General features: G+C 39.5%; 1 protein-coding gene across 2 annotated transcripts in view; it reads right to left on the reverse strand.

The window, feature by feature from the left end:
* Nucleotides 1-831: 831 nt before the first annotated feature.
* LOC119730160 (A-kinase anchor protein 1, mitochondrial-like) overlaps nucleotides 832-20,850 on the reverse strand; it is a 38,601-nt gene continuing 18,582 nt past the window's right edge. For both annotated transcript variants that reach the window (XM_038202941.1, XM_038202942.1), the window contains exons 4-9: nucleotides 13,462-13,558; nucleotides 12,231-12,361; nucleotides 10,630-10,810; nucleotides 8,366-8,581; nucleotides 6,610-6,752; nucleotides 832-3,967 (exon numbers count right to left, since the gene is read on the reverse strand). In XM_038202941.1, the coding sequence (XP_038058869.1) occupies nucleotides 3,848-3,967; nucleotides 6,610-6,752; nucleotides 8,366-8,581; nucleotides 10,630-10,810; nucleotides 12,231-12,361; nucleotides 13,462-13,558 (888 nt within the window). In that variant the 3' untranslated portion in view covers nucleotides 832-3,847. The remainder of the gene's footprint in view (nucleotides 3,968-6,609; nucleotides 6,753-8,365; nucleotides 8,582-10,629; nucleotides 10,811-12,230; nucleotides 12,362-13,461; nucleotides 13,559-20,850) is intronic.

Genomic DNA, 20,850 nt, shown 5'->3' on the forward strand with positions numbered 1-20,850 from the left:
AAAAGGAAAGAAAAAAAAAAAGATATGGAAGAGTTCATTGTAGAGAAACTGACTGACAGCTAGTGAAATATGAAACAGGTCATTTAACAGAAGACCCCATATTATCATTAGTATTCCTCTATGCTTTACCAAGGGAAACAAGAGCATATGAATGTTCAGATTTCAAAACAATCAGTCTGATTTCTCACAAGGGCGGATCCAGAACTATTTTGGGGGGGGGGGGGGGTGCTGACACCGGCAAAAGCGAGTCAAGTCGAGTCGAGTAAAATATGCATGTCATGAATATTTGAACACTTTACATTTTAAATGGAGGGCATAAATTTAGTCCGCGTTCAATAAGAATCGCCCAAAGCCAATGATTGATGAAACCGAGAATTGGAAAAATGTGTTTAAATTTAAATTCCGTTTTCAGAATACTTTGTGCATTTCAGAACCACAAGATTGGAGTCTGTGACATGTACCATGCAGTACCGTACTGTACTCACAGAGTGGCATGAACATAAATTTTGCACCACGTCATAGATATTTTTCTCAAAGTTTTGCTTTTTAAGAGGGGGACACACTCAGTCTTATTAGCCTTCGGTCGAGACAAGTCGAGTCTTCTGATGAGGGACTCGAGCCGAGTCACCCAAAATTGTGCCTCAAGTTGGACTCGAGTTATCACAACTCTGGCGACATTTTTGGGGCAGTAAAATTATTAAACAGATATTACTATGTTGAAAGGGGACATTTAGAGAAGAAATTCAGGCTATATTAAATAAAGATTATTTCTTGTGTCAAAATACTGACAGGCAAAAGATGCAAGATAAGAACAATGACACGAAACACATCTTACTTTTGCTATTAAAGCGACTTTGCATTTATTGAGATTTACACAGAGAATAAATCTGGCTTGACCTTTTACACATTGAAACACTTATCTTTATCTACTATCATTATAGATTCTGCGTCCTTGCTTGTGCATGAATTTGAAATTCAATATCAAGAAATTTGTGTTATTTTTAACTCCATTTTTTTTTGTCATTCCGTGTGAACATTGAATATTTTGCTACAAAACTTTAATCCTTGCCAAAAAGTTGTTTTTTTTAATCTTTTACAAACATGATCACTCCGTGGAAACTAAGACAGTGATCCTTTCCTTTGAACAAAAAATAAAAATACGATGTACTCAAACATATATGGTAATCAATTCCCGTTTGATTCCATTTCAAATTGTCTTGAATATTGCAATTATCGGTATTATATGCATTACTTTTTGTCAATGACATCATATTCTTTAAATCAAAAACACTTTTTGAAAATGCTTTTACGGGTACAGCATGCAGTTGAAGCTGGCATGTGTAAACTCGACCGCCGAGTTTCAAATATTCGGTCAAACGTAGTTTTGAATAATCAAATACTGATTTACTCGAAGATCGACAACCCCATTTGAAAGCAGAAATTAAACAGACATCTAGTAAATTTAACAACTTCGGTTACAATATACCTTTCTATATGCATTTTACCATTTCGAAATTTACCATTCCAAGATGTTTTCTAACAAAGTTATTTTAATCAAACTTAGTTTGGTGTTTTATATTTATTTTGGAGATTGTTCGAGTTTAGTAACCAACAAAATGGAAAGTGATTAATTAATGGGTAAAACTTAAAGCAGCATTTAGTTTGGCAGAATCCCAGATGGGTTTTTTTTCCCCCAAGGAGCCTTTTCATCATTTCTTACAATGAATACTTAGTTTAAACTTGAAACAAAAACTTTGGTACAAATAAGGTTCTTCTAGTTCTTAACTACGTGGAATGAAAAGAAAAAAAGGTGATAGGTCAAAAGCAAGGATACAATTTTTTATTCTTTCTAACAAATTCGCAATTCTTGCAAAGCAGTGAAAAAGAATTTCATAACTGAATAAAGGGCTTCACGATTAAGTATTCGTGACCGGACATTTACCAGTTTGAGTAATCACAATGGAATAAAAAAAAAATCTGAAGTTTATAACTTCTCAAATTGCATGATTTTCTGTGAAATTAGTTTTTACCATGTGGCACATGATAAGACTTTTAAGGAATAAATATGTGCTTGGCCTGTTTAAACAAAGGCGAGGGCCATAATCCGCAACCAGGCCCCTAGCTGGACTTGTTTAAAACCAGTTGGTGTTTTATCAACCATTTAAAACCACCCATGTGATGGGCTCTCGACCAATAGAAAGGGGTATACACTATCTTAGGTATTTTCGAATTTCATTTAATTATTGCATCTCTGAGGTAAATCTTTATCACACTACATGTCAGACCGGGACCTGGAGTGCTCTGAAACGTGCAAAACTAAACCGGGCCAAAATTTTCATTGGGCAAAGAAAAGGTCCTCAGTATTTCACAAATCAAGTTTGAAGGAGAAATTTTTTTCAGTCTTCAATATTTTTCACATGAGAGGGCGATTTCAAAATGAGGCTAAAGACTAGGCTGGTACATGTCCAACCATGGTCCAACTATTTGAAAAGACTGACCTCTTCATTCAGTGTCATTAGTCTGGTGACTGATTATGGAGAAATGTGTAGTAAATAGAGACTAGTTCCTAACTTGCCACGTGTTTCTTTTGGCACAGTTGATTGATGCAGTACTAAAGCTGTGTTGGACTGGTTGTTTCAGGTGCCAGTCCATTTTCTTGTATTGCATTAAGTTTTGGGACTCTCATACACAGTATTGAGAGTCCAAATTTTTTTGACTAACTACATGTATGGTTTCTGCACCATATCTTACTGTTAGGCCGGACAATGGGAATCACAACAATCTAAATTGAAATAAAAAAATATCTCTTAGCCCGCCTCAAAATATCTTAGCCAACCACCAAATTTAAAAAAGACAACAAAAAAAGCTTAACAAAAAAAAGCTTAACAAAATGTATTTACAAAAAAAAACGGTAGACCTGAATTTGTAATATTTTATTTACATATCGCTAAATCTGAACTAAATCTAATTACTTCTGAACAAAGCTGCACCTTGAAAATTTCACTTCACTTCATAAAATTATTGAGAAAGTATTTTTTTTTTTTTTAGAGAGAGAAACAGCATAGTTGGAATGAGACAAAACATTTTCAGGGCAAAGAAAACTGAACTCGCTCATTGTTCAGAAAAAAATGCGGTCTTGCGACGTGTAACACAATCGTAGAGATGAGAATTTAGTTGCAACGTATGGTTTAGATTTTATAAACACTTCTAAAGTTACATTTTCCATGCACATCTACAAAGATATTTTTGTTTCTCTAGATAAATTTTCGAACTTGTACTCTTTATTCCAACCAAAAACCCTCCATTGAAAAATGGTTTTTATTTTGGGCACAAACAGATCAGCCTTGCGAACAGACTGGCTCCCAGTTCGTACATTATTGATACTGATCGTGGAACGGGAACCAGCATATCCCGCAAGAACAGAAATTTGTAAAGTAATGATTCAACAACTATTAACATGGGCCTTTTTTTTTTTTTTCCCAGTCTATGTGTCGCTAAAAAATGAACAACTTTTGTATTGCTAGAAAAATAGCAATTTAGAAAAGGAATATGTTTTTGCACAGGATGAAACTCAAAAAATAGCACAGGAAATGCTACTTAAAAATGAGCTATACATTGGAAAGAAATTCATTAGGAACTGTCAGTGATTCTAACCAAAGTGGTTAACTCTCATTAGGCAACAGATCTGGGTAATATTCCAAAAATGAAATCGACCATCAATTAATTAATTTGTCAAAAAGTAGCTCTTCCGAGCTGCTTCCGAGACTGTCCCCAGGTGAGCTAGTCCAATAAATATGAGGCTTTGCTTAAAGTCCACCTACTTCTCAATACTGGTTCTAATCTGACTTTACTGGGATGTTTGGTCTACCTCTGACACGAAGCTGGCGTCTATGGGTGATTCCTCCATGCCTTCCTCGTACCACGTGACCAGGCCCTGGTTGACCAACTCCTTGTTCAGAGATTGCACCTGCGGGGGGACAAATGGTTTCATTGGGTGACTTGGGATGCCAAAACAAACCAATGGCCTGGACTTGGATGACATGAAATAACAACAGATTTTGAGATGACAAATCAAAGGGCCTTCACACTGTCTACAATCTCCCTGTTGAAACAGGATCCACCACATAGATTTCCCGAACCCCTTTCACACTAGCAAGAATCCACCACGGCTTATACATGGGTCTGGCACTCTACACGGGTAAAATCCAACCCTAGTCAGGACCAGAGTTGAGAGGCTCTACCTGGGCAGAAAATCTAAAATCTACAGTTGACCCGTGTACGTACACACTTTTCTAAGAGTGAACGGCGTGCCTTGCCTGCCCATGTTGGATGGGACCCGGTTGTGGACCCAATTCAACACGGGTAGGGTAGACGATAGTGTGAAAATGACTTGAGAGTGTCTTTTCTTTCAGCAACTTAGAATGCGTGTGACAGCGCTTAATTACACTTTATAAAATTTGTTTTAGGTCAGGAAAGCATGGTAGTTGGCACACAGTCCATTCAAAATTTCATCCTTTGAGGGCCAATATATTTCACAGAACTTCATCACAAAATTGCCACTTGTGTTAGCACTAACTATTGAAGCTAGTAATGCAAAGGCAAGCAAGTGATGGTTCACCCAAACCATCAGCCATTTTGAGATATGGCAGTCACAGTAGGAGGATACGATTTGGTTTCATTCAACTCTGTTGAATTTACCCTCACTAAAAAGTGAACTTCTTATTGTGTCTGCCATATCTCAAAAAGCTAATGCTGAATCCAACAACATCCCAAAATAGGCTTGTTGGATTTATATCAGCCGTGCAAAGCACGCTGGTATACTGTGATCCTCCGATTTCTTTCTTTCTTTCTTTCTTTCTTCGGGCAAACGGTCACGTGACCAATGAAAAAATGGCCATAACTCCTAAACTAGTTGGCCGATTTCAAACAAACCAAATTAAACCTTGTCACATGCCCTACCTAGCCATGTTTGTAAAATCCGGCCACTGGTCATCCAAGGGTCAGTAGAGGTCATTTAATGAATATTTACAAAATGCTTTTTCTCCCACAGTCTTGACCCAATTGATGTAAAACTTGGTCAGTTATATCTTTGGACCAAGCCTCACAACGTTGTTCACAGAATTTGGCCAGTGGTCACCTTTTGGTCAGTAGGGGTCATTTTAGGAAAAAAATTAAAAAGCTGTTTTACATTTTAAATCTTTGCAGCCCTGTTCAGTGTATTTGTTTATCTCTAATTCTCAAATTTCATATTCCTGACTTATTTGGTTGTCGAGTTATTTCAAGTTTTTAATTTTTCAAACGCACGTAAAAACAATATAAAAACATAGGAATTCTGGGAAGGTTTCAAACCACCACGCACGATACTGTGGATGTTGTGTGGCATCCGTGCGCCTGCGGTCAACTGCGTTGGCAAGCAATTGCACGCACAGTGCCCCACTCTCCATAGACTTTGCACACAACCGCTGAAGTGGCGTCTCGATACTGCATTCTTTCGGTTTGTTTAAAAGGCAGTGCCACCTGCGACAAGATATACGTATTCAGCTAGATACTCCACCGCGGATTAAAATCACCAGCCTGTATCGTATGCATTAAGGAACCAAAGACAGTTCAGCCTGCCTTTCTGTAAAACGAACAGACTGAAGAATAGTTTCATTCCCTGGTGTCTCTATAATTTACAGTCCTAATTGTTAGTCACTTTTTAGCAATGTTAAGTTGTTGCTGATGTTGATATTAATGACTATTTAGGTTGAAGTGTTTGTATATCGTGTGAAGTTACCTGTGAATGCATGTGTGTCTAAATGATTTAAATATGTATTATAACTGAAATGTTTTGTTTTTAAATTTAAATACTTGTCATGTCCGTTGGAGCTCTGTTAGTCATGTTCTAGGTCTGTGAAAGTATGTTTCCAGTAATTTGGTTTGGATTGATTTTTGTTGTTGTTTTATTGGAGCTTTTAATGTTTAATGTGCATTGCTATTTAAAAGCATATTATTTCAAACTCAAATGTAATTTAAATATCTTTCAAAATATTTTAATCCAACCATTTTAGATGCTTTGGTTGCTAATAATAATAATAATAATAATAATAATTAAAAGGTACGGAGGCCAATAAATAATACTATTTCTGTGATTAATTTTTGATTGTTTTTGTGGATTAATCTACGGGCATAAACTACTGTTTCATGTATTGTCTTGGCGGCTATTTTATGTAATGTTTCGGGGGTCTTAATGTCAAATGTTCATAGTTGTTTCTTTTACCTTCTTTTGCCGATCTCAGCCACATTTAGCAATGATCACCTTGTGGTCAGTGCGAGTCAGTATTCAGACAAACCGATAAAACGGCAATTTAGGCTGAAATCCGTGCTTCGGGAAGCACATTAGCTCTAGTCCTTGTTAGAATTGTATCCCTATTATGATGCGCTTGCACAATTATCAGTTTGACCCACATTGCGGGCTGCATGGTTAAGTACCTAAATAATTGTTATTGACAAGATGCACTTCAGACTTAAACTATCAAGGAGTCGTCTAAAGCCTACTAACAAATGGTTGCAAATGTGACCAAAAGTAGAGGGGCAAAGTACTGAAGTAACAAAACATCCCATGCATACCCTCCTCTCGCTGTCTGTATAGAAAAGCTCAATGAATGGCATGCCATCCTCACTGTAGCCAGTGACCTGAGCCTGTAAGATGTTGAAGTTCTGTGCGACCTGCTCCACAAATACCCTGGCCATCTCAGAGAAGTCCTCTTCTCCTATAAGGGGAGAAAAATTGCCTTATTACTCAATTAACGATTTCATCAGTCTACACAGATATCACTAGTCTCAGTTCAATACATTATTGTTGTATATCGGATACGCCATCACGTGCCAAAAGAGGGTGTTATCAAAAGGAACCTCTATCACATAGGAATATTGATATCCATTATAAAATGGAGATCAATGCCCACAAAGGCCAAACCACGATCACAACATCATCTTGGGAATCTTTTACCGGTTATGTCATGCGCCTGCACCTGTTCTGCTGATCCCCAACTGCCCTGAATCCTATAAAATCCTCTTTGCCAAAGTGGAGGAATTTGGAGGATTGAGGTTACATGGCAAACGTGCGTTACTGATTTTGTAGGATGTACTTTGTCAAGGTCTTGGGCCGGACCTTGTGTTATTTTTGCTCAGTCATGCAAAAATATAGGCCTGGATTATGCTTGAAATCCTCCGTACTGCTCCAGGATGTCACTGGCCAAGCCTCAACATATTGACAGTCACTGCCGCAGGATTTTGCAGGATTCAGGCAGAGGTCACCCCTCCACGAATCATATTTCAGAAAAAAATGGAGGAATTTGCAGGATTGAGGCTATATGTTATTTTTCCATGAGACCAATTGGAGGATTTTGCAGGATTGAGGCTACATCCTAGCAAAAAGGCCTTGGGACTCTTAATAGGGTTATGCAGCACGCATTCAACACCTTGCATATTACGGTAGCTCAAAACCAAACTCTGAATTTTGCAACTTCATGGTAGTTCTTTTGTTGATGTAGCATGCATGCGAACGAAAATAGACTGTATTTGCCTGCAGAAGTAACACATGCGCGCGCACAAGTTTCCCCCATTTCACAGGGAAAGATACCCAAGACGACGTTGTGATAGCGGTTCGTGGGTGATACTGATTCGTTGTGATTACACCCTCTAGTGGCAGGTGGTCATGTATCTAGTATACAACGACATCTTGACCCAACATACGATGGATTTATATATCTTCTTGGTAATGGGCTCAGGACTATTACGAGTATCATCACTCTACCAATAGTAGCCAATCATCCTTTTGACAAGGGCACTGAAGCCAATCCAAGAATCTGATGAATAAACTGAAAACCATATGTAATTGTGTCCAACAGGGAATCCAAGTGGAACCAAGGTTTTCTATTATCCTTGCCCCCATTTTTCATGGTGACCAAAAATTCAAAATCATCCACTAGCAATTGAAGCGTTAAGCCAGCTTAATCTAACCAAAGCCAACAGCTAGAACAAAATCGAACAAAATCAAACAAAATCCAGCATTTAAGTTTTTTTGCCGTTGGAAGTTGATGGATTCAGCAGGATGCAAACTGGGAATTTAGACAGAAAAAACGAGGAAACTCCAAACCACACAAGACTTTGTACAGTGTTTTTCAATTTGTAATGGCATTAATGAGAAGTAAAAAAAAACAAAAAAAACACGAGGAAATCAGCGGTTCCGAAGAAAAGTTGCACGCCCGAGGATAAGGTCGAACACAGCCAAGGCCCTAAATTTATAAAACAGTGGCTGGAAGCTACATCCCCGATTTTGTGCACGTCTTAAAGACTTGTCTTCAATTGCCTCTTCACTCACCCGTCAAAGGAGCAATGTTGGACAGGTAGCACTCGTTAGCTTGGAAGGGTAGCGTCATGAAGTCAGTTCGGATCTGCTTCAGGAAGTAGCTCTCACTCCGGGCGTAGCCGCCATAGTCTAGGAACTTGAGGTCCACCTCGTCCGTGTCCGGGTAGACGTCCACGATCTGGGCACGGTACCAGCCTTGCATCATGGGAGCGGCACAGATAACGCCGACTGAGGGAACGGGGATGGACAAAACTTGTGGATTAACACGATACCAATGTTTAAATCAAATTAGGTTTTGCCCTTCACCGACGTTTTTAAACACTGTATACTCAGTGTGTTACCTCCCGAGTGAAAGTTGGAAAAATCACTCGGGTGGGACTCGAACCCACGACCTCCTGCTTTCTAGTGCAGATGTCTTACCACTCGACCACCGAGCTAACGGGATCAGGTGGCCGGTTCGAATCTGATGTACATGTGGACAATATCTGATATTGTCCACACCAAGTAGTTTGTGGCATTTTTTGAATATTTTAGTGTTAATTTGTTCAAATTTGGATGTTATCGAATTTTTGTAACGTGCCGATTCAAACCAGAAATTTCTTTGTGCAGTCGGAATACCAATCTGGCCAATGTTTAACAATTTCACTGGGACTAAAATTCAGGAATAGTGTGACAACTTCCCTTAGTACGGGAAACACAAACAATAAAAACAAACTGTGCAACATAATAAAAACTATATTCAAAACTCAGCCTCAACTTATAGACGAATCCGGGCACATGATCACTGTACACCTTCAATGGAGAAACCACTGTGCACGCTACTAATGCAATTGCCTCGTTACAGATTATCTGTACAATAGCTAGCACAATGCTTTCGCCATTGAAGGGGGCCTTCATGATGGAATTGACAGCATGCTCGGATTGGTCTTCACATTTGTACTGGGGCATTTCCGAGAGGCCCATCATGCAATTCACCATCAGCCCATTTAACTCTGGATTGGCACGTGTAATTTTCCATCGATGCACACAAACCTCAACTGGCACATGCATATTCAGTACCAGAAAAGCAGTTCCTAACCAGTGCACACAAAGAAATTTTTGGTTTGAATCGGCACGTTACAAAAATTTGATAACATCGAAATTAGAAAAAAAATGAATGCTAAAATATGCAAAAAATACCACAGAACTACTTGGAGCGGACAATATCATATTCATGCAGGATATGTATAATAAGCCAGATTGGTATTCCGACTGCGCAAAGAAATTTCTGGTTTGAATCGGCACGTGGGTTCGAGCCCGGGCCCGGACACTTGCGCCCTTGAGCAATGCACTTAACCATTATTGCTTCGTCCTTCGGATGGGACGTAAAGCCGTAGGTCCCGTGTGTTGTGTAATGCACGTTAAAGAACCCAGTAACACTTATCGCTAAGAGAAGGGGTTTGCCCCGGTGTTTCTGGCATTGGCTACAATATGCGCCGCAGCACCTTGTAACCCTTAAAAAAGGTGCTACATAATGGGTCTCATATTTCTCATATTGAGGGCCTCCATGGAAAGCAGTGAGCTACCCTCACTAAAGATGACGTAAATAAAAAATTAAATAAAAAACGTTACGAAAATTTGATAACATCCAAATAAGAAAAAAATGAACGCTAAAATATTCAAAAAATACCACAGAACTACCTGGAGCAGACAATATCATATTCATGCAGGATATGAATAATAAGCCAGATTGGTATTCCGACTGCGCAAAGAAATTTCTGGTTTGAATCGGCACGTTACGAAAATTCAATAACATCCAAATTAGAACAAATTAACACTAAAATATTCAAAAAATGCCACAAACTACTTGGTGTGGACAATATCATCCTCATGCAGGATATGAATAATAAGCCAGATTGGTATTCCGACTGCACATGTGCACATCAAGATTTCACGATCTTCCTTTCTTGACAAACAATTCGCCGTATTCATCCAAGGGTGTACTACCAAAATAGAAAGAAATTATCTTGTTCTGAGCCAAGCACAAAACTACAAACAGTTTGGACAGTGTTTTCAGATGTTTTGTAAGCCCCAACTTTTGTGAGAACGAAACTTTCCATCGTCTTTTTGATTGCATGAAAACTTCAGAATGCAGATTCGGTTATCACGTCCCCCATTATGTGCATTAATGCGTCCCCCATAATGTGCATTTATCTTATCCCGAAGTAAAATTCGTCAAAATCTTGTTAAGCACATGCACAGTTGGAATACAGATTTGGCTCATTGTGGTAGCACACCTTCAATGGGCCTTGGGAGGGGTGGGGTCAGATCCACCTGACTGTAGCAGTTACCCATGAAGCTATTGAGTCTAGTCAGGGCCATGTAGGTGGGATGCGTGGGCTGCTGGATGAAGACGTGACCCGCCGACACCACGCTGGAGACTATGACATCATTGACTATCTCGTCGTGCAGGTGTATCTGCGGGAAGAAGAGGAGGCATTGAAACTTCTAAATTTGAAAATCACATAAAGGAATCAATAGAATGGAGCCTTGTGACCTCACATTTGGGCCAAGGCAATTTTATTCCCCCCAGACAGTATTGTCTTGAACAATGTATGCATCTCCATGTTAAAGGGAATATACATCATTTGCTTTTGCTGTAATTTTCAGAAATGGATGGAATTGGGGGGTTGGAAATATATAGCAAATATAGTTACACTGACTTTTTTGAGGTTTTGGGTTCGAAAATGCTATAAAAACCAAGAAAAACAATCATTTTCCTGTAGTCTGGTTCCCTGACTCCATATAAGAAGAAAAAGAGCAGTTTACATACATTGGGGAATTGTAAGGTCAGGGAACCAGTCTAGCTGGCTTGTACCCGTTCATAGGTGTGTAATCGATTGCAAACAAGTGCGATGGTCAATTGGGGCCAGTATTTGAAAAAAAGCCAGTTTTTTCCAACGCTGGTCGGCCGACCAGCGTTGGAAATTGATACAAAAATACCACATTTCTTGAAAATGACAGTATACCAGGTGCCATGATTTTACAGGATGCTTTACACTTTCATTCACTAACAGTCCAGCAAGGTATTTCAAAATGATTTGGTAGTTTTATTTTTTCATGTTTGCAAATGTTGTATTTTCCCTTTAATGTTCAAGCAAAATGGAAATTACCTCAACTTTTGTATCATATTCATAAATACTTGGAACAGTTTACTGGTCTTAAACGCAATTGAAACAACAGTGAGCGCTGTTTTAAAAGTAGGGTAGATTATTTGTTATTTGTGCATTTTTTTCTCGTTTGAACAAAAGTACTCAAAATCTAAAGACGGGTGCTTAATAACTAACCTAGGATGAAGTTTTAGCTCTGTGAATTCTGTGCATTCCGAGAAAACAATATTCTAGGATCTCGATTTCAATTCAAAAGTTGCCGAGTCGTATTTTGAATCTGCATCTGGAACACGTTCTCATTCAGCCGATTGCATCTACGCGATGTCACGCAATGAATAGCACCCGCGCGTGCATGTGCGTTGTGTCAACACCTGCGTGCACCCATTCATGGATTCGCCCAATTACAAACCAACTACACTTGTACTAACGGAAATTTCCAAAAATATGCCACTTGACTCATCTTTGGAAATGACCTTCTTTTGTTTTCTTCAAAATGACAGCATGCTGGAAAGAATAATTCTACAGAGAGTTTAGTGCCATTACTATCTTTAAACCAATTAAAATTTGAACAATAATTTAGTCAGTTACGTTTTGGATAGCTGCAATTGATCTACTCTTCCTTTAAGACCGGTGGCGAGACCCTGTGCTCTGAGCCACACGCACACAGTGTGTGTACCGCGCGCGCCAGCTACAGCCAGGTGCTTGAGAATCAGTCCTTTTATCTGTACCTGTGACATTTCTGGTACTGTGGCTCCAGGTGCCGTTATCTGCTCGCTCTCAATGTACTGTTTACTGGTGTCAACGGCAGGAAACTTCTTTTGGATGTCTGCCAGTGCCACATCAATCTCGCTCTGAAAACCTACAAATTAGAAGAATTAAACATGAGCTTAATCTCCTCTGATAACAACTTTTCTTGGTCTATTTGATGTAAAATGCTTTTACAAATGTTCTACAATAACTTGAGGGTGTTTACGTTACTTAACCCTAATCCCCCTAGGCCCTTTTGGCTAGGAGCCATCCTCAATCCTGCAAAATCCTCCAATTGCCATCATGTAAAAATTGGATTCAGCCTCAATCCTTCAAAATCATCCGTTATTTTTTAAAAATTTGTTCAGAGAAGGGGTGACCATTGCCTCAAACTTTAAAATCCTCACTGGGTTGGGGAGGTGCCGATTACATTCAGAAGCATTGAGGATATTGACGAGTATAATGCAGGGCTCATTTATGCATGCCTGAACATAAACAATGCTGGGTTCAGCCTGTGAACTTGTCGCAATGCATCATCCAAGATCAATCAATCCTTTTTTGCCATTCAGCCTCAATCCTCTAAAATCATCCAAAATCACCTGGAGGATTTTGGATGATTGAGGACGAATAATGTTTGAGAAACATGAGGATTTTGGAGGATTGAGAATGAATGGTGTTTGAAAAAGGAAGAGAATTTTGAAGGGTTGAGGATGAGTGCATTTTTTTAAGGCAGGCCTGTCTGACAATTTTGACGGATTGAGGCGCTGGGCATCCTTCATTTGAACATAAGTGCAAAATTTTTGAGGATATTTGAGGACTGAGGATGGTTCCTAGCAAATTCAAATCAAATCAAATCAAATCACATTTATTTCCTCTTCATGACAGAAATGAAAAAACAATACACTGTATAAGTACTGAAACAAAGTTTAAAGGTCACTAAAGGTGGCAAAACCTTAAAAGCATAGCTTGTATCAGGCATGCCATTACACAAGACAGACGAACAATAACAGAAAAAAAACCAATTACACACATGTATAATTCTAAGCAGAAAACAAAGTTATGAAAAATAATTTAACAAAAAGGGACTAGGGAGTAATAGGAATAATCCATGTACTGTGCTGTGACAGGAAACAAGTTTTACTGACATCGAGCAACATCTGAACATTTCAAGTAAACTAGACAGATGTGAAATCGGAATGAGTCAAGAGTTACCTTCAACTACACAGATTTGTCTTGTCTCATCATCAGGCCAGTCCCGGAGAGCCACCCGGGCGCCTGAACGGCTCCGGATCCCCTTGATGTTCTTGCCCTGGTTGGAATACGTCACACAAGGGAACTCATTAGTACAAGAACAAATTGCTTCCACTGTACAGTGTGGAGCGAAAGAATCTAGACTCCTGCGATAACACGCATACCACGCTATTTACATTTTATCACTAGCTAGGTTTACCGCGTGTTTATCGCGCTAATCACGCGTGGTTATCGCGTGTACGCCGCAGTGTTTTGCACATGGGCACTGACAGAAAGACGGAGAGCGGCTCCACGCGATAATCACGCGCGGGAAAAATATGCGGGAACAGATTTGGCGCTTTGTCCCACGCGTGGCTCCACGCACGGCTCCACGCGCGGGGAAAACTATCCCACGCGTGGGGCCGGGGAAGACAGACCGCACACCGCCCCGGAATACCGGCTGGGCTTTGCGCCTGGGACGGCCGTCTTTGCGCCGTTAATTTCCCGCAAGTTGGCGGCTGAATGATGTCAACTCAAGGAGGCACAAGTTTTTACACCTTAAAAATTCCCGCCCAGTAAAAAAAAGTCGGCTCCTTCTCAAGTTCTATGAAAGAATACTTCCCAAGGCAGTACTGCCGTCCAATCAAACACAAGTGGAACGAAGCTGAATTTCAGAACGACAAACGACGACCAATCACATCTTGCCATCTCACAAATTCCTACTTTAATTGGCTGCAGACCATGACCCTTAGTCAACAAAGAAACTCTACACGGATGTAATTCGAGAAGTCAATTGGACAACAGAGGCATGCTGCCGACGACACCGCTATTAGTTGGCTGTCAATCATTCTTTGGGAAGTGTTTTTTTTTATTCCCTTTTTTAACTGGCTCTGTTCATATTCCTCTTTGAATAAAAACATGAATGAAAACTTGCAACTTTACCACAGCATCATTTTTTTCGTATATGGGTCCGAAGAGATCTTTCCCCCTCATGTTATAATAGTGTTTTCCTGGTTTGCGAGAATATTTTTCCCGCCTAGTTTTTCTCGGTATAGAATATTCTGTTCCCTATCTCTTCAGAGAATTTATGTCCCAAATATTCTATTCCCATGCAGGAAACTTGAAATGTCCAGTCCCGAACAAAGACTCATTTCGTTCTTCGGAATAATATTTCTTTCACTGACAGAAAGACGGAGACCGGCTCAACGCGATAATCACGCGCGGGAATAAAATGCGGGATTAGATTTGGCGCTTTGTCCCACGCGTGGCTCCACGCGCGGGGAAAACTATCCCACGCGTGGGGAAGACAGACCGCACACCGCCCCGGAATACCGGCTTGGCTTTGCGCCTGGGACGGCCGTCTTTGCGCCGTTAATTTCCCGCAAATTGGCGGCTGAATGATGTCCTTTCAAAGAGGAACAAGTTTTTACACCTTAAAAATTCCCTCCCAGTAAAAAAAGTCGGCTCCTCTTTGGCGAATTGTACCACGTGTGGCTTCACGAGTGGGGAACGCCTGTGTGTGGAAGACAGACCGCACATCGCCGGAAATACCGGCTTGGCTTTTCGCCCTGGGACGGCCGTCTTTGCGCCGTTCATTTCCCACAAGTTGGCTAATCCAGGTGAAACGAATCACTACACCCTGAACAATTCCCCCTCCCCCAGTCAAAAAAAAAAAAAAAAATTGCCGGCACCTTGTTAGAAAGCATACTCCCAAATGCAGTAACTGCCGTCCAATCAAAACACAAGCGGAACAGAAACTAGGGCTACGGTCTTTAGCCAATTAAAATAAGAATTTGTGAAAGGGCAGTGACTGATTGGCCATCCTTTTTCAGTTCTTACATTCACTTAATCATCAAAGAATCTCCAACGGATGTAATACAAGAAGTGAATGTAACAAGAGAAGCATGCTGCCAATTCTTTGTGAACGAAGAGATACATTGTTATCAGATAGCTGTCAATCATTATTGGGAAGTTTTTTGTTGTTGTTGTTGTTGTTGAAAATAGACTCGGAATAAAATCGTCAGCCCCTGTTATTTTCTCAGAGAGAGATTATTTTCTCAGAGAGAGATTTACGTCTGGTTCTCTATTTTTTTTTAAAACACCCTAGTCCGTTACATTTTGAACATTCAGTTAATTGTTTTGTAGATTCCAGGGGAAAATTTAATACGAGGTAGGCTCGGGTTTTCGTATTTTTATGGGATTTGTTTTCTTTTCTTTTTCTTTGTTAAAGCAAAACAGTTTCAAAAACCCCAGCCCGTTAAATTGTGAACTCTAAGTTTTTCTTTTGTAAATTCCAGAAGAAATTTAATACGAATAATACTTTTAATTTTTTTTTAAATGAATATGATCAAGACTAACAATAGCCCTTAAATTTAATACTGAACGTCAAAAGCAATGTGTACATGTTCCAAAATACATTCAAGAGTAGAATATTTAAACAGAATAATGTAGGCCATGCAGCTTTCTGTAATAAACGAAGAATAAAATCGTCACCCCTTTAATCGTCTCGGCCGCAGAGAGCTAGAGACAGACAACAAATAAATAGGAGTTATTTCAATGTGATATAATATGTCTCATTCTCTTTATATTGTTTTTTTTAATTTTAAGTAAAACGATTTCAAACACCCTTGCCCATGCATTACTTTCTGAATTAAGTCTCAGTTAATTCTTCTGTAGATAAAGGGGGATCATATTATCATAATACAAATGATGCAATAGTTTTGGAAAATAATTTTGAAAGGAATAAGAATAAGATTAACAAAAACCCTTTCACCTAATACCTAATGTCAAAATATATTCCGAAATAATTATATTCTAGAGCAACATTTACACAAAATATTGCAGGCCAAACGTTTTTTTTAATGAGCAAAGAATGAAATCTACTACGACAAAAAAAAACCCGCCAAACATAACGTGGCGCAACATTTAATAAATTATTTTGACTTGGAATATTAATCCCCCAAAATCTTCCCCGGTTTCTGAAAAAAGAATCTCAAATCAAAGCTCAGCTCCGAAATAGCCTTCCAGAAAATGATTGGTAGCGACATTATTCAATGAAATTGATACAATACATCTCTTGTTTGAATTCAGCTGTAAGAAACCCGAATTTGTGACGTGCCGCCAGTAAATGGAGGGTTCTTTGCTGGTGAACAGGGATGATAATATCTCAGCCAATTAAATGAGCCGGTTCCCGGCGAATAATTACGCCATTGGTTGCTTTCATAAATTGTTGACGTTCCTTACGCCGACGCCCAACTGGAGTGCCGCCAGTTAATGGAGGGTTCTTTGCTGGTGAACAGGGATGATAATATCTCAGCCAATTAAATGAGCCGGTTCCCGGCGAATAATTACGCCATTGGTTGCTTTCATAAATTGTTGACGTTCCTTACGCCGACGCCCAACTGGAGTGCCGCCAGTTAATGGAGGGTTCTTTGCTGGTGGGATGATAATATCTCAGCCAATTAAATGAGCCGGTTCCCGGCGAATAATTACGCCATTGGTTGCTTTCATAAATTGTTGACGTTCCTTACGCCGACGCCCAACTGGAGTGCCGCCAGTAAATGGAGGGTTCTTTGCTGGTGAACAGGGATGATAATATCTCAGCCAATTAAATGAGCCGGTTCCCGGCGAATAATTACGCCATTGGTTGCTTTCATAAATTGTTGACGTTCCTTACGCCGACGCTCAACTGGAGTGCCGCCAGTAAATGGAGGGCTCTTTGCTGGTGAACAGTGATGATAATATCAGCCAATTAAATGAGCCGGTTCCCGGCAAATAAATCCGCCATTGGTTGCTTTCATATAGGACGTTCCTTACACCGACGCTCAACCGGAGTGATTGCCAACACGTTGTAATTCGAGCAACGGGAGCGTGACCATTGTCTCATTCCAACCCGGTTGCCTAGAAATACTGTTGCTAGGGAGGCTCCCTGCGATGTCCGGGACTGCCAGTTGCGTAGCCAGAAATCTTGTTTAAGAGACAGAGGATGTGACTATTATACTCGCAGCCTGCAGCTGCTCGAGAATGCTGCCGCTTTCCATTTCCGTTGTTCTATGAAAGGTGTGTTTTTTTAAAAGAAACTCGGAGCTAAACAAAAAAATGCAAATATCTTCCTCAGGCGTTGAGATTTATTTTAATTAAGTTACACCTGATTTGACAACACTTGCAGACGATTCAGTTTCTTCTTTATTTATTTAGATTACGGACTTACTTAAAAACAGCAGGGTGTCGAAGAAGAAAAAAAAGTAATCCTACTTTAAAGGTTTATTATGGCCAGACAATACGTTTACTAGCAAAAAGTTTAGTATCATGTTAAAGATGAAGCTTTGTACTTTTTAATGATACCTTGGCTTACATTCCAGGATCACGCATCACAGAGCACCATTGTCTTGAATTTGTGGTTCAAAAATGCAGTTGGTTTTACGTCAGACCATAAAGCGAAATTGACATCGTGTATGCGCTGCCAGGCCAGGCTGGTCATCAGTCTGCTCCCTTACATATTGTGATAATTCATTACTAATTTATTAAAAGCGTTTAGAGGTTCCAGATACAATGACCATCGCTCCCTCCGTCTGGCTTCCAGCTGACGCACAATTACAAAATTACAACACCGTCTGTAAATTGTGCCCGACTTAATTTAGTGGAAAATATATGAATGCCCAGAGAGGCAACATAACCCTATGTAAAAACACGTTAAAATTGTGCATGCAGAAGCAGGATTCCAGCAAACCAGTAGGTTTGGCGGTTATGAGACATCATCTTACATTGAAAAAAAAAATCATTTTGCCGAAGAGCATTTGTTTTGCCTCATCTATACTTCGAGAGGTTTTGCCTTGCGGGGCCTAGTACTTCTCCTCTTAATCGTCAAAGACTTTCCTCATGGATGCAACAGGAGAAGCATGCTGCCGACTCTTTGTGAAAGAAGAGATACACTGTTATCATCTGGCTGTCAGCGATTACTCGAGAGGTTTTATTTTTTTCAGAACAGTAATATTTTGAAAGATATACTGGCCATTTTCTCACCGGCCAAGATTTCATTCCTCGTTTGAATAAAAAATCGTAACTTGTCATTAAAGCACAACGTGTTTCAATTGATGAGTTCGAATTTTCGGAAAAATGGAAGGAGATTACGCCCCGCCCCCCCCCCAACCACCGACAGTTTCGCCAGTTAGTATATTTTGTCCCTATCTCTGCGGTGAATTTATCCCTAGAGCATTCTGTTCCCCTGCAGGAAGCGTGAAATTTCCAGTCTTGATTGCAGACTCTTTCTTTCGTCGCTATCCATGTAGATGCTTGCTTCCTTCAAAATAATTGGATATTTTTTTTCTGCGGATTATTTTATCTTTTGTCAGGTATTTTTCCTTCCTCGTGAAATAGCTTTTCATTGCTCATCTTTTTATCATAATTTGGACATTCGTAGGTCTTTATTCAGTCAGATATTTTACTTACGACTCTCGAGGACCTTACATATCCACTTTATTGTGTCTAGAAACTGAAAGGAGGGGTGAACAGCAAAGGGGGCTTTCTGAGGTTTATGCCCCATAGCCTACTACATGTACATTATATATGTACGTGTCATGTACAAAACTCCTTCTTTCATTACCACACGGAATTATGACACAGATGAAAGTCTGGATGGCCATTTACACATTGAAATCTACGCACTACGTTCTGTGTGACCTGCGCGCGCGCGGCACGCGCAAACATTCTTTTTTATCGATCGGTTTACATTTCTGTGCCGCACACATGGCCACACACATTGATATAATCTAATGGAGATCAACTAATACGCATACGATCAACGGCCACACAGTATGAACACGCAGAGCGCATACGTTTGGGTTTTGTACATGTTTAACGCATATAAGGTACACGTACGTTGTACTGAGAAACAACACTCAGACATTTTGTAATTTACGCTGCCCCATGTGTCTACTGGGAGGCCGTCAGGATAATGTCTTAGCCTATAGAGTTATGAAACTCCGATTTATAGCTTCATGGTCTTGCTATGATTTTATTACGGAAACAAAGGATGGCGGGTGATTTGATTATTAATTGCATTGTTCTGTAGTAGTCCGTACATTTCAGTGTTTTAATTTGCTACTTGAATGACCCAATTTATGCTAAATTATTATTCGCGTGTTGTGTGTAGTAAGACCGCATTATTTACTTGGTTACTGCCAGGAGTAGGTGTTGAACTCCATGACTTTAACTGCCCTAGCAGGATCCCAATGTGCACAGTGAGAAATTAAAGCGGTGCCAGTGCAGCAGTCACAACCAAAAAATTCGATTGTGTTATCATTTTGGAACATGCTTTTTTGAATAAGAGACTGTCCACATCGCTGTCGGCCCCGCCAGAATCAAGCAATGATCTATTGTGTGCAGTACACTTATTATTTTTAAAATACCGGAGATGAAATACTTAAAAATAATAAACCTAGAAACTCTGGATGTAATTCGTAAAATTGTTGAGTTCCTGGTTTTAATGGGCTCATGTCAATTAAAATATTTTCTCCTTCAAACACTAGCACTAGACATAAATTATGTTACATTAACCCCTCCAAAACCCCTCAGAAAATTAAGATTTAAAGTATACATTCCCCGTTTTCATTAAAAACAATTGTAGAACCAGGAATAAATTCCATTAAATTAACCTCTGGAATTTATTCCATGTCCGTGAACTACAGTTCAGGATTTTATACTACATGTTCCTCGATTTAGTCTTACCTATTTAATATTCTTACCTCGTAATGATCATTATGTGGGTATGATGCACTTTTCAGCTTCGGGCGGGAACAATCTGCTATAATATTGCCAAGAGTTGCAGTTGTGCATTATTATAAACTCTTTGTTAGATACAAGAACAACCAGACATGGATAGTATTAAATTTCCCCGTGGAATATGCTTGGAACGTGTTTATGAGTTCTGTAAAATTTAAAGTTTTTAAATTAAAGCGATGGAACATTAATGGTATAGGCATTAATTGTATCTCCATAATTTATCCGTTGTCTTGTTGAGGTCTTTAAACAAAAGGGCTGGTTAAACAATGTTTTTTTTTCTTAAAGTGTCTAGAAAGCCATATAATATGTGGTAAATAACCCCTAAAATTTATTTGGAATATTTTACTGCAGTGGATTATTTTTTTTTTTTCAAGACACAATTTCCTACGAGCCGAGAAAAAAAATGCGTTTTGTAAATTTTACTTACTTTGAAATGTAAGGCGGTCTTTGAGATTAAATACAGGTTGAAATATGGTTTGGGCCAAGAGAGCCCGAATAAGTCCATCTGGGGAATAAATGTACGAGTGTCTTTCAAATAAATTCTTTCTCGAAAACCTTCACCCATCACGACCAAATTAGACCGTAAGACGA

The sequence above is a fragment of the Patiria miniata genome, unplaced genomic scaffold, assembly GCF_015706575.1.
Source record: "Patiria miniata isolate m_02_andy unplaced genomic scaffold, ASM1570657v1 HiC_scaffold_22, whole genome shotgun sequence".
Classification (NCBI taxonomy): domain Eukaryota; kingdom Metazoa; phylum Echinodermata; class Asteroidea; order Valvatida; family Asterinidae; genus Patiria; species Patiria miniata.